The sequence below is a fragment of the Eumetopias jubatus genome, unplaced genomic scaffold (assembly GCF_037043125.1).
Source record: "Eumetopias jubatus isolate StellerSeaLion01/CBP00866 unplaced genomic scaffold, mEumJub1_p1.0 scaffold_1, whole genome shotgun sequence".
NCBI classification, from domain to species: Eukaryota; Metazoa; Chordata; class Mammalia; order Carnivora; family Otariidae; genus Eumetopias; species Eumetopias jubatus.
This window is the reverse complement of record NW_028274807.1, coordinates 93,946,631-93,960,030: the sequence shown is the minus strand read 5'-3', so window position 1 is coordinate 93,960,030 and position 13,400 is coordinate 93,946,631. Positions and strand designations below refer to the sequence as shown.

The 13,400-nt window shown below is 35.2% G+C and overlaps 2 protein-coding genes across 11 annotated transcripts in view; one reads left to right on the top strand and one right to left on the bottom strand.

Annotated features, from left to right (window-relative positions):
* The window catches only part of GPR160 (G protein-coupled receptor 160), a 49,862-nt gene extending 44,841 nt beyond the window's left edge, over positions 1-5,021 (top strand). Inside the window, exon 4 of the mRNA XM_028100828.2 lies at positions 153-5,021. Within this exon, the coding sequence (XP_027956629.1) occupies positions 225-1,238 (1,014 nt within the window). The 5' untranslated portion in view covers positions 153-224 and the 3' untranslated portion in view covers positions 1,239-5,021. The remainder of the gene's footprint in view (positions 1-152) is intronic.
* PHC3 (polyhomeotic homolog 3) overlaps positions 2,347-13,400 on the bottom strand; it is a 76,713-nt gene continuing 65,659 nt past the window's right edge. For 9 of the 10 annotated variants that reach the window (XM_028100820.2, XM_028100822.2, XM_028100823.2 and 6 more), the window contains one exon: positions 2,347-11,333. In XM_028100820.2, coding sequence (XP_027956621.1) covers positions 11,179-11,333 — 155 coding nt within the window. In that variant the 3' untranslated portion in view covers positions 2,347-11,178. The remainder of the gene's footprint in view (positions 11,334-13,400) is intronic. The other variant, XR_003608753.2, reaches the window with a different exon arrangement.

The following is a 13,400-nucleotide window of genomic DNA, read 5'->3' as shown; positions in this document are numbered from 1 at the left end:
GCAGAGAGCCCTATGTGGGGCTCAATCCCAGGACCCTGAGATCATGACCTGAGCCAAAGGCAGACACTTAACTGGCTGAGCCACCCAGGCACCCGAGAATAAAGCTTTAAATTAGACATACCATGAGGTTTTCTTTTCGTTTTTCCTTACAGGGATGGAAGCAAAAGTGAAGCAGTGTTTTATCCTATGTACTTCAGCAGACCTTCTGCAATTCAGCTAAAACTATGACTGCTCTTTCTTCAGAGAACTGCTCTTTTCAGTACCAGTTACATCAAGCAAATCAGCCTCTAGATGGTAACTGTCTGCTATTCTTGATTATACTTGGGAAGATACTACTGAATATCCTCACATTAGGAATGAGAAGAAAAATCACCTATCAAAATTTTATGGAATATTTCTGCATTTCACTAGCATTCATCGATCTTTTACTTTTAGTAAATATTTCCATTATATCCTATTTCAGGGATTTTGTACTTTTAGGCATTAGGTTTACTAAATACCACATCTGCCTATTTACTCAAATTATTTCTTTCACTTACGGTTTTCTGCATTATCCAGTTTTCCTGATAGCTTGTATAGATTATTACCTGAATTTCTCCAGAACCACAAAGCTAGCATTTAAGTGTCAAAAATTTTATTTCTTTATAGTAATTTTAATTTGGATTTCAGTCCTTGCTTATGTTTTGGGAGATCCAGCTATCTACCAAAGCCTGAAGGCACAGAATGTTTATTCTTATCAGTGTCCTTTCTACATTAGCATTCAGAGTTACTGGCTGTCATTTTCCATGGTGGTGATTTTATTTATGGCTTTTCTAACCTCTTGGTCAGAAGTTACTGCCTTGGTACAGGCTGTTAGGATGACTTCCTATATGAATGAGACTGTCCTATATTTTCCCTTTTCATCCCATTGTAGTTATACTCTGAGCTCTAAAAAAACACTCTTGCCCAAGTTCATTATCTGTTTTCTCGGTACCTGGTTACCATTTGTACTACTTCAAGTAATTATCCTTTTACTTAAAGTACAGATTCCAGCATTTATTGAGATGAACATTCCGTGGTTGTACTTCGTCAATAGTTTTCTCATTGCTACAGTTTATTGGTTTAATTGTCACAAGCTTAATTTAAGAGACGTCACATTACCTGTGGATCCATTCGTCAACTGGAAATGCTGCTTCATTCCACTTACAATTCATAATCTTGAGCAAATTGAAAAGCCTATATCAATAATAATTTGTTAATGTTGCCATGTTAAAACTAATTAAAACTGACAACTACAGTAGGAATCATAATTTTACAAAGGGAAAGGACATATAAAGATTGAACTGAACTGAAGCTCCCCTCCCCGGCCCCAACTTTCATACCTTTTCAGAATGTGTCTTTTGGGACTATGGTATTAAAAACAAAATAATTCCAAGAAAACTTTTTATACCTGTTCAGGAACACAGCATGTTACCAATATTAATTTAACACAAAAGTGAAGCGAGTTAATATTTGGCCATACTGATTTCATGTTACCCAAAAAACTAGTGGATGCAAACTGTTAGTAAATCTGAGCTTCTCTGCCAGTGATATACAAATGTAAATAAACATTTTTATTAAATTCAGAGCAAGAAAATCAAGATCATTTTCTTACAATTTGGTATAAATACTCCTTTAACATAAAGGGAAAATTAGCTCGATTTAAATTTAGGTAATTTTCAAAAACATATCTCTGTTCTTAATACAGATATTCCTGGAAGAAAAGTTTGTTGCTCACCTTACAGAACTGGGAGTAGTGACTAGGTCTCTTTCCATGACATACCAGATTCATTTTCATTTATAACTTATATGTCACATACTTGCATATCAAATCATAATCACATGGGCAATGTATCACATTGTAAAAGTAAAGGAGGGTTTCTTATCCTCAGCACTGTTCACATTTTGGGTTGGGTAATTCTTTGTTGTGGGAGACTGCCCTGTGCATTGCAGAGTCTTCACCAGCGTGCCTTCTCTGCCCAAGACACGCCAACCACAACATCTCCAGACACTGCCAAACCTCCCCTGGTGGGCAGAACTGCCAGAGTAAAGCCATCTCAATGGTAGGAATCAACTGAAGTCACTTTGTTCAACTACGTAGATACTGTCTATAACTGTCACCATTTCTAAACCTTGTCCCCTCTACTTCTCTTGGGTTACTTTCCCTCTGACTGTACCACTTTCCAACTGGCCATTACCTAGGACTGAGATACTTTAAAATATATCGTACTTAGTAAAGATTTATACTCTGCAGATTATAAATAGGCAAACTTGTAACTATTTCAAAGCCCTCATAAGCTTAAAGAAAAAATTAATCAATAGACCAGCCAAATGGAAGAGGCTTTTATTTGTAAAGAAATGAACTTACAACTGGTCTACAATATATTATTGTAATATAAACAATATAAATAAATGATCCTGTAGGCCCACTAACCTTCCATCCAGACCCACATGAGGCAATGTTAACAACAATATTCTATATGAAAATGTGCAGGTAACAAAGGTGCAATTACAAGCAAGTTTAAGCAGCAGAGTATAAGGTGCTTTAATTTAACAGTTAATGTTGCCATCAACAAACATTTGAATGTTCAATTTTACTTCACTGAATACAGACACAACAAATATGAAAATCTAAAATTCATACACATGCTACTTGTTATTATGAAAGTGCTTTCTCTTTTAAAAAAATACACCAAATGGACAGTCTTTTTACATAGATCATGGTGTGCTCTTATAATGCAAAATTAACTTCATTTTCAGGTTATACATTTTAAAACTGTAGCTATAGACACCAATCTAGGAACGCTAATGCTAAGAGTGCTAAAACTATTTCATTTCCTGTAAGGAGGACTCTAATACAATATCCAATGGAAAGAATACATCTATATATAATCTTAACATCTGTTTTCTGTAAAAGTAAAAAAGGTTTCCTTTCCCCTTGGTGATGCTTTGTTCAACCTGGGTAGATGAGCTTTTGAGGTTTTAGTAATATGAAAGTCCTATTTTAGAACAATAGGAGGAACCAAAAGGAATTTAAAAATCAGTTAATGTGTGCTTGAAGCATCAGAAAAAAAAAATTACAACAATCTGCCTCTGTTAAATCAACAAAGTAACATTTTTTTTTTAACAAGCAAGAAGACAAAAAGCAGTAATTTAACAGAGGCTTGAAATGCCCACCCTCGCCTCTCCTGTCAGTACCTCTCCACACACTGTGTCTACAACTCCAGCCTTCACCACAGCTCACTCCTCACTCTGAGGATAGTTTTTAGAACTCACTTTGACTTTTTTTTTCCTGTGGAAAAAAGACCAAGCTTCTGAATGAGGTGACTGGGAATCTTAAGTGTATTGAAAATCAGACATCTGTAATTATGCACACTGCATCAGCTTTTTTTAAAATTCAAGAATACATATACAAAAAGTATGCTATAGATATTTAACACCATAAAATATTTGAAAAATTAGGTGAATTAAAACATTTTAAAAGTAAATTTTAACGAGGACCATGGCAAATTCTTTTAAACCCAGACTATTTGGTTACTTGGATGTCAGTGTTCTATTTTCAATCAGTTTTAGATTCTAATCTAACATGTACTGGGACATTTTCCTGCTTTAAAAGCTGCAACAGTGATGCATAAAAAAGATCTTTTTTAATATTAGGTATTTTTATTTTGAGGGGGTGAGAAAAAAAGATATTTTCATTTTGTATTTTTATGGAGAATGCTAGCATGATGTTAATCTGTATTGCTGGAACAACAGAAATTAGAACATTTCACAGAACCCCCAAGTGGTTAGGAAACTACCCAGCTAATGCCATTCAATATTTATTCCCCAAATAGTTGTCAATTCAAGCATGGAATGGTTTTATGTTGACCAGTTCTGCATTTTTTTTTTTTTTTAATTACCAGTTCTGCATTTTAAAGGAAACCTTTTTAACTATGTAATACATGTGTTTTCTAAAAAGTAGGTATTTGTAATAACAATAAGTTTTGTGTAATTTCTTGCTTTATCAACAAAAGACAATAAAAAACAAACCTGTTTAGCGAGATTCTCCTTTGAGACTTTTCAGTTTTAGAAAGTTACTCCACTGTCAATACTGGGTGTAAAGCTTTTGTAGTTACAAATGTATAGTAAATCAGCACCAGCTTCTTTCTTTGTATTGTTCTGTCATACACCCTGTATAGTAACACCTCTGGAATAGATTCAAGGGTCAAAATAATTCTGAGAAATATGAGCTGTCACAACAGTCTCAAAATGTAAATCCTTATCAGGTACCCTGGATTGTGTAACCAATAATCAGGTATATGACTGACTATGATTTGTATGTGAAATGTGTTTTAGGAATATTGTGCTGTGATTCATTCTGACCCCTTAGATGTCATCTAGCTTAATACTTTTATTTACCCAGTACATAAAAATTTCCTTCTCAGTTCCAACTTTACATTCAGTACAGTAAGTAATAGTAATAATAATGTCCATGTTTGTTTAAAGCCACAATCAGAATTGTTTGGGAAGATTTTGTGTACTTATTAGCAGTTCCTTAAGTCATGTATACCACACGCTGCACATAGTAAGTGTTCAAATGGTTTGCTAAATGAATGGATAAATGCATGAATGACAATGTTCATATGTGTTTGTATGTTCAGTGGTTAACTAGTAGGAAGCATTTACAAAAATGCCCTCATTTGCTTGTCTGTACAATTTTCCTTCTCTAGTTTAAACCGTTAAGAGAACAAAAACTGCAGGTGGCCCAGGAAATGGATGCTTAACATTTATCTTTTAGCAAAAGCTCTTAGTATGTAATGAACCGTTCCAAAGGGAAAGAGAATTAAGTAGAAGCAACTTTAAAAATACCCCATTATGTGGCCGAGAATCATAGTTTTAGAGCTGGGAGGTACCTTAAAGATGATTTAAACCAAAATCAGCCTTTTGAGTAGTAGAGGCTCCATACTGTGTATTCAGAAGATGGAACAGATTAAAAGCAAAGGAAGGGCTGAAGGTGTCACACGCCACTAAATCACCAACTGCAAGTAAAACGCCCAGCCCCCCCAACCAGCGTTTTATCTTCTTTCATGTTAATTTAATGATTATGTTCATCTATTATTTACTACTGAAGTAGACTATTTAGTACTACCTAAAACAAAAAGAATTAAGACTTTAACAACACATTCTAAATAAAGATTTTAAGCAATGGACACTTCTGGTTTGCTTGAGGCAAAACTAAAAAAAGTTCCTTCTTTCTAGAACAGATTCACGCTTATTTCACTACCAGGCCCACCACTATCTATAAACACCAACTTCTTCACCTCCATTAATTAAAGCTCCACAAAACATGGGTTTAACACTGATAATAGTCCCTAGAGCATAACTTTTCAGCCAATAACTGATGGCTACTATCAATTCTTAAGATGATGACTGGAGTCAGTTGAAGTAGGCGGTCTCAAAGGACTTACTGACTTCCGCTTATATTTGAAACTATGCCATGTTAGCAGAACAGTATGTTAAATTTATATTAAGTTCTTTTTTCTGACTTAAAATTCATCACTAGACTTCTTTCCAACAATATATTTTAGGACCCTTGTAAAGGTTTTCTATGGATTCATACTGACATCAATATCACAGAGAGCAATTATACTTTTCAAAAGCAGTGGGAACAAATACTTCTCTAATGTACCCTCTTCTCCAACATCTGAGATTAAAATTGTCATCTTTAAATAAAATTAAATGTTCACAAGCTATAAAAAAAGAAAAAAATGAAACATTCAAGGAAAACCTTTCCTAAAAGGACCTATAAACATGGCACTGAAGAGGTGTGTGTTCATGAGTTCGAGCAGAATGGGGTTTTCATTAGAGAAGCTGGGCCTCAGAGCTGAGGAGGAGGGAGACCGCTCCCTTTTAATGTCTGTGAGTTCAAGTGAAAGTTCAGAAAAAGCCAAACACCGTGCTCTGGAAAATGACGCTAATTTGTATTAGTGCTTTACAACTTTCAAAAAAAGCTTTCTCATAGTATTATTTTAAAATAGATTAAATAAGCTCTAAAAAATAATATGTAAAACTTTAAATTCTTAAAAATTTAGGAAACTTTTTCCAAAGAAGATAATATAATTTTCAACATTTTTTTTATTATTATTGAAGAAATGGCTTGTATTGCTGGTATGAAGGAAACTATATAGTGGTACATATTATGAACTAACAAAAAAGGAATATCTTCCCAAAGAATTTTTTTAAGATGTACAGTTTATAATAGGTTGAAATTAAACTTTAGTAAGATTGCATATTTATTTTTCTAATACTGTATTTGTGCTTATCTAAATTGGATCACAATCTTTAAGATTAAATCAAATGCTCTTAAATAGACTCATAAAATACCAATATTGATGAATGTGAATTAAACAGTTCATTTCATGATCCACACTACTGTGCATCAAAGAAATAGAGGTAGGCTTCTGTTGAAATCCATACTAATAACAAGCAAGCTATAGCTCTCTAGTCATCCAATTCTTAGATACAACCTAACAAATAAAATACTATCTTAAAATGCCTTTATAACAATCTACAAGTTTGGTTCAACTGTGGTATCTGAAAATGGATACTGTCCTCTATAATTCCAATAACTCAATTATAATAATTAACCTTTGAGTTTTTGACAGATACTCTCCAAGTACAATGGTTGCCACCTTTCTTTGAAGTCAAAAATCACTAACTTACATATCACTGGAACTATTTATTAATAGTCCTTTTAGGGGCAGGAAGTCCTCCTAGGGCAGGATCATTTGATAGAGAGTGAAAGAATGAGTGTGATTACAGGCGAATCTTACTGCTGTAACTGGGATCCAACCATTACACCATATTATTTTGAACTACTGAAGGTCGTATCTATACTACACACCCTCACTCCATTAACTGTACTATCCCCTTGGGTCTGGAATGCTTTTCCTCCTGTTTGTCTCTTCCTCCACTTCCCTGTCCTTCCCCCTGGAAAACCCTCCTCGAGGCCCAGCTACATAGATGGTGCACAGGAAACAGACTGAACATTGTGCGTTGATGGGCCAGTTTCCACTGCCCAAAGGTTTCACTGAAACATGACCATTAGGTCTTAGAAAGTCCTGCCCCAACTGCCTTCCTAAAATTAACTCTACTACAAAATCCTCTCTAAGGATTTTCAGGCAAAGGTCTCTAAGAAGTTTTCCCACGGTTCTCACGGGCCTAGAACAGGCTTGAGGGAAGGGAAGCAGTAGGGGAGGGAAGCAGTAGGGGAGGCCCTCTGAGGCTCTCGGCTCAGGCTCAGGGCCAGCCACACACAGGCAGCATGCATTCCTGCCAGTCATTAAGGGTGAGGATCTTCAAACCACAGTATATAATCACATGGTTCTAGTTTAAAATGTCTTTACAACTTTTTAACAGTGTGTCCAATCAGGATTTCAGCTACTCAATAGGGCTGTGAGGACAGCATCATTCACATCCATCTATAATAGTTTATTCTTTCCAAAACGGCTCACAAACATGTAAACACAACCTAAGAGTATGCCACCTGTATACTGCCTTCCTACCATATTTATGCTATGATGGTATCAGAACCCTCCGAATGCAAATAACAGGACTTCCTAACATTTAACTGAACAAGTCTCTGATATGGGACACTGTGACAGGTTTCATTATCAGACTGGTATTTGAATAAATGTCTGACTCATTTCACACTTGATATTATGAAGATTAGCTAGGTCAAAAATTATTCAAAGGCATGGGCACAACAATACTTCATACAGTTCTAAATGTTTAAACAAACTAGGAAACAAAAACAATGGGCTACCTAAAAAAATCATTTCTATTTAAAACTAGGTAAATCACTTCTTCAAAAGTGCAGAAATTTGTTCAGTGTTGAAGTGGGATAAGCAAAGCGACAGGTCTCTTGTCTGCCTCTCTCCCATTCTCAAGCTTCTTCTCTAATATGTCTTCTCCCCGTTCCACATTCTCTACTCCTATGTGACAGCTCTTAAGCTGAGACTAAGAAAAGCATCTGTTTAGCGATGCCACAGCATCCTGGAAATAGTTATATGCCACTTAAGAAGTGACAGGTTTGGGGACAGCACTCTGCCTTTTACAACAGTGATGATATCAAAGCTGCAGAGCTTGTCATACACAAGGCATGATGAAAATCCGTATCATGTAAAAGTGTTTACAAACCAGCTCTCTGAGGGTGTTTACTTTCTTAGAAAACATGGCTTAAAGCAAATAAAATTTGAAACATGTAGGTTTTATTTCCCTCAATGGGAAAAGAGTACATCAGTTTAAAGAAGTCAGAAGATGCAAACTCAGGTAGCAAAAGTAGAAAGAACTTCCCATGTCCCCTTTTTGTTTGTCATTCTTTCTCCTCCTAAAACAATTATTAGCACGAAGGAAAAAGAAAACACTCTCCCCACCTACATCATCCCAAAACTGTGCTCAGAACTTAGGAGAGAGGTGGATGCCCAGTGTTATCGTCCATGTCCATCATATATAACTGAAGCTCTGATTTTAAGATGGTTAATTCTCTAGAAAGAAACATGCATCAACAGGGAAAACTACCAGTTGAGCAAATGAGCCATTTCTAAATAAAATAGCTCATGTGAAAAACCAAGTAGATTTTCTAGGTATGTTTTGAGCGAGGACAAGAGAAGATCTGGACTACTTTTGAGATTATTACAAGACTTAAGATTATAAGGTGCTCTCATCAAATGGAACCCCCTCCCATTCTTATAAGCTTTCTTGGATATTTAACACAGTGCTAGGCACGGGGGCTTTCAGTTAGTATATAATGACTGATATTAAAAAAGGGAGTAAATAAAAGGAGAACCTGTACATAGTTCAAAGTTAATACCTTAAAGGCTAGAGATAATATAGTTATGGGAGGTAATCATTATTGCTAGGGGAGTCTATCCCCAAATAATCAATTGCTTGTGGATTATCTATGAAAAAGTTTTAATTCCAGGGGAGATTTTCCTTTGTGCCCTCCACGCCCTCCCTACCCCTTCAGTGGACCATCTCCTACTAATGCTCAGTCTATACTTGTGTTCTGAAACTGCAAGATGGGGGGGGGGAAGTCAAGCATATGACGACTCTGTCATAACGATTAACTGCTAACAAATGAAAACTGAATACAGAGTACCTACCTTTCCTTGAAACTTTAATCCAATAATTAAAAATGTGATATAAAGAAATAATGTAACGTAGACTACAAGCTATTGTAGGTCTGGAAAATGAGCCTTACACTATATTACACATTCTAATCCTACACATAACTGTCAGTAAACATCTTTTTTTAAAACATTACTACACAAAAGAATCCCACAAAGCATACATTCAAACAAGAGGCATCTAAAGATTAAAAAAATTACCCGCTGTATTTTTGTATAAAAATAATCAACATTCTCTAATGTACACAAAGCCAAAAGATAAATATCTGTGATGTCTTTAATGACATCTTTAGTCCTCTACTAGCTCAACACAATCTTTTTGAAAAGAGCAGTGACAATGACTGAAACCCATGGACTCTTCCTTCCCCACTTACTGAACTCCTGCCAAATATCTGTGTATGTTCCTTCTATTTTAAAACATTTCCATCATGTGGCAAAGATAAAAAAAAAAAAGATTAAAACAAATTTTTTATGTCCAGGACTATCAGGCTCTCACGGCTCCCACAACAATTTTGTTTTATTGTCATAATTCTGATAGGACACTATTCAGTGAAAAATTTTGCCTTAACACTTTTTTCCCTAAACCATGTACTTACAAAATTAGGTCTGATAATCCAAGAGATATTACTTGGTGGGTACTTTGTAGGAAGCATGCAAGGGTTTAGTCAAGAAAAAGGAATGTGCATTCTAGCTAGACCCAGCATGTTCAAGGTTAGAAAAAAATCTAAAGACCAACCACATATCCACTACAAACTACTGTCACACCAAGTAAGCTTGGACTCCTTGTAAGGCTATGCACTGGTTCATATGGTATAATCACATTATGCCTTCATCAGTGCAGAAGAGCAGATATGAAAGATAATTAATAGAAATCTGTACTTTCAGAGAGTCAAATTATTTGTATCCTAGTCTTTATTTTACAGGTCAATTTAGTGGACTTTTCCCTTTTTTCTGGGATGCGTAAAACTGGGAAAAATACTTCAGCAGAACATTAATACTATCTGAAATACATCCACTGTATCATGTATTCCTTATTGTGCTCCATCTTTTCAAATTATCCCTTTGGGTAAAAAAGAGCAACATTTATCACTCCTACACCAGGGTTTCCAAACTTTGACACTACTTGATATTTTGGACCCGATAAATCTTTGTTTTGGAGGACCATCCTGTGCACTGTGGGATATTTAGCAACATCCCTGTGCTCCATGGTCTAGATGCCAATAACAACCCTACCCAGCCCCTCCAAGCTATGACAACCAAAATGTCTCTAGACGTTGTCAAATGTCCCCTGGGCAGCAACACTAACCTCTGTTGAGAACCATTAATCTAAATGTACAAAAACTAAGAGGAAAACTTTCTCAGCCGCACCAAATTCTTAGTCAAGTTTGGAACAGAAACCAACTCTTCTGACTTCCAGATCAGTATTATTCATGCTAGAATGCAATCCTTTTTTTATAGACAAAGCAATTGTCTGACAGACGTTTTTTTAAATGCACACTGATATCTCATTGCATACAATTCCAGTCACTGGACTCCTAAACTATTCCTAAATTACTCCTAAATTATCTCTCTCATGACAACCTATAGAAAACTTACAGGGTAGAAAAATGTATAAGAAAACCGAATCAAAAGAGGAGAAATGTAAATCATTAAATTACTTTTAAAAGGATTCTTTATATTAACGATAAACATCACCTTTAAAAAATTATCTAGTATAACACGTTTCTTTGAAAAATATCATGGCCCTCTATATCAGTCTTTCATTGTTGCATGTAACCTGTAAAATTAATTTTACCAATGTTGACTACTTATGAAAATGTATGATGAATCATATCTGTAGAAGAAATGTCAGCTTTTGATGTGGAGATCCCAATGTGCTTGGCTATCCACCACAATATATGATAATATTCTAGGCCAACTTGAGCCTTTACCTTACAAGTCTGTTTAAGAAGAGTAAAAACTGCTGTTTTCTCACAGCCTCATGATCCTGTTAAGATTCCTTCAGAGAGTTGATGCGTGCACAGATCTTTAGGGCCGGGCCTAATTTGATATTCATTGCACTCATAAGATGGTCTTCTTTTAGCAAAAGAAGGGCCTGTCCATCAATCTCCTGTGCTCTGAACTCATCTGCGATATCTTGGCAGCCTGGAATTCGATCAGAGGACAGAAGTTAGCATTAATACAAAATAATTAGATGTTACTTCTAACAGTCACAGTTATGTTCTCAGTGGGTCTGAGTATCTGAAATACAGGCTGAGAAACAAATGAAATTTATTTATGGTAGTCTTGGGTTCACTCCTGAAGAAGAGAGTATTTCTTGGCATTCTGAAAATAAGAATTAATTCAAAATCCAGGTAAAGCAATTTACTTGGAATTCTTGTTCTAAAAATATTACAGAAATAGAGTCAGGAAAAATGTAGATTCATCAGTTCAGATATAACATACCTTGACAAAAAAGACAATTACCTCAAAGCATGTCACACATATAACAAGTTTGGATTAACTAGTTATTATACCTCATGAACTTTTCTTTGTATAATATACCCTTCACATACAGGTGTAGGGAAATAAAATACAATGTTCTGTCATTTAACAACTTAGAAATACTTTCTCAAGTACCAGAGTACCACTTTCATTATCATTTGTACCTTATTCTAATTTACACCCTTCAATTACCAAGCACATGTAAAACATTTTTATTTTTTACTCAGGAAAGAACCAAACCAACAAAATTGTAGTATCAATCTATTGCAACACTGCTGAAATGTATTACACTGCTGGACTTGTAATGTCAACTTCAAATCTTAGTATCACTGGATTTGTCTCTACTTTTGATAAAAAAACATAAATTCCCATTGAAATTATGAACTTGCCCCCTAATCTCTTGCCAAATAATATTTTATCTCTCAGTGTAAACCAGGTGCTTTAGCAGGTAACAATGCTAACATCTACTTAAACCTCAAACGTTTTTATTATCTACCAAATTTTGCACAGCCAGGTTACTCAATAAACTTCCCCACTAAGGGTAAAGAAACAACCAGGGAAGGTACCAAGAAAGGAGAGAATGCAATAATGTGGAAGCTTCCTTATAAGAAACAGTGAAATTATAATAATGAATTTAAGAGTAAAAACTAACAGCTTCAAGTCTATTTTATTCAAATCAGCATTCTAAGAGAAAACACAAAGATAACGAATAATGGAAATGGTTACATTACACCGCTGGAGAGCACAACTTTGCTGGAATGATTATCCTTTCTACTGCAAATGTGTCATCCACTTGTTTACATAAGATAATGATGTCATCCCTATAACCCTGGTACCAAGCACAAAGCATTGTTAGGTGCTAAATACATACATTTCTGTATAAGTGAAGGACTGGATGAGTGAATAATCAATAAACCAAAACAGGATCTGCTACGGAAGAGCTATTTGTAAGAGTAATACACTTTCTTCTGTATTCAGCTGTATGGCCATCTTTTCTCTTGGTTATTTCTTTTCCCATCTTCTCTGTTGTTTCTTTCCTGTTTCATATATAGCAGCCAGCTTTTCAATTTCTCTATTTTAATTTCTCAGACTAAAAAACTGACATTTCAAAAGTACCCTAAACAATGTGATGGTTTTGCCCATTTACCATATAAAAGAAATTATACAGTTAAAATGGGATTACTCACCATAGAAAAGCTCCCTTTCTTTTCCCAGAGGTAGCTCTCAAAACTGGGCAGACAAAACTGACTAATCTTGCATCTAGTTGTGACTTCATCCTTCTTTTTATGAAAGAACTAATGTTCTTCTCTCTTCAGTCTTACTTACAAGAACACAGGAAAGAAAAGAAGAGAGAGAAAGACAGGGCGGGACTTACTTAGATTCAGAAAACAGGAGCAATGAGAAGTAATGAGGACTGTAAGAGCTACATTTGGGAATAGAAACAAGGAGTTCTCCATGAGGAAATAAATAGCATGTGTTGTTCCTCTGTACTGGGAGATCCCTCTTCAGATGTCTTCTTGTAGTAAGTAAATGTATTAGCAAAATAATAAAGAACAAAATATGTTTCGGGAAACACCATGATCGTGTAGGAATGCATTATCTTCAGAATTTTAGATCACAACTTCCATAAGCCAACCACAACAAAGAGCAGTTATACATGAGTATAGAAATGAAAAAATAAAATTACTTAGAAAAAAAAAAGGCAGAAGCAAATATTTTTCCGAAACT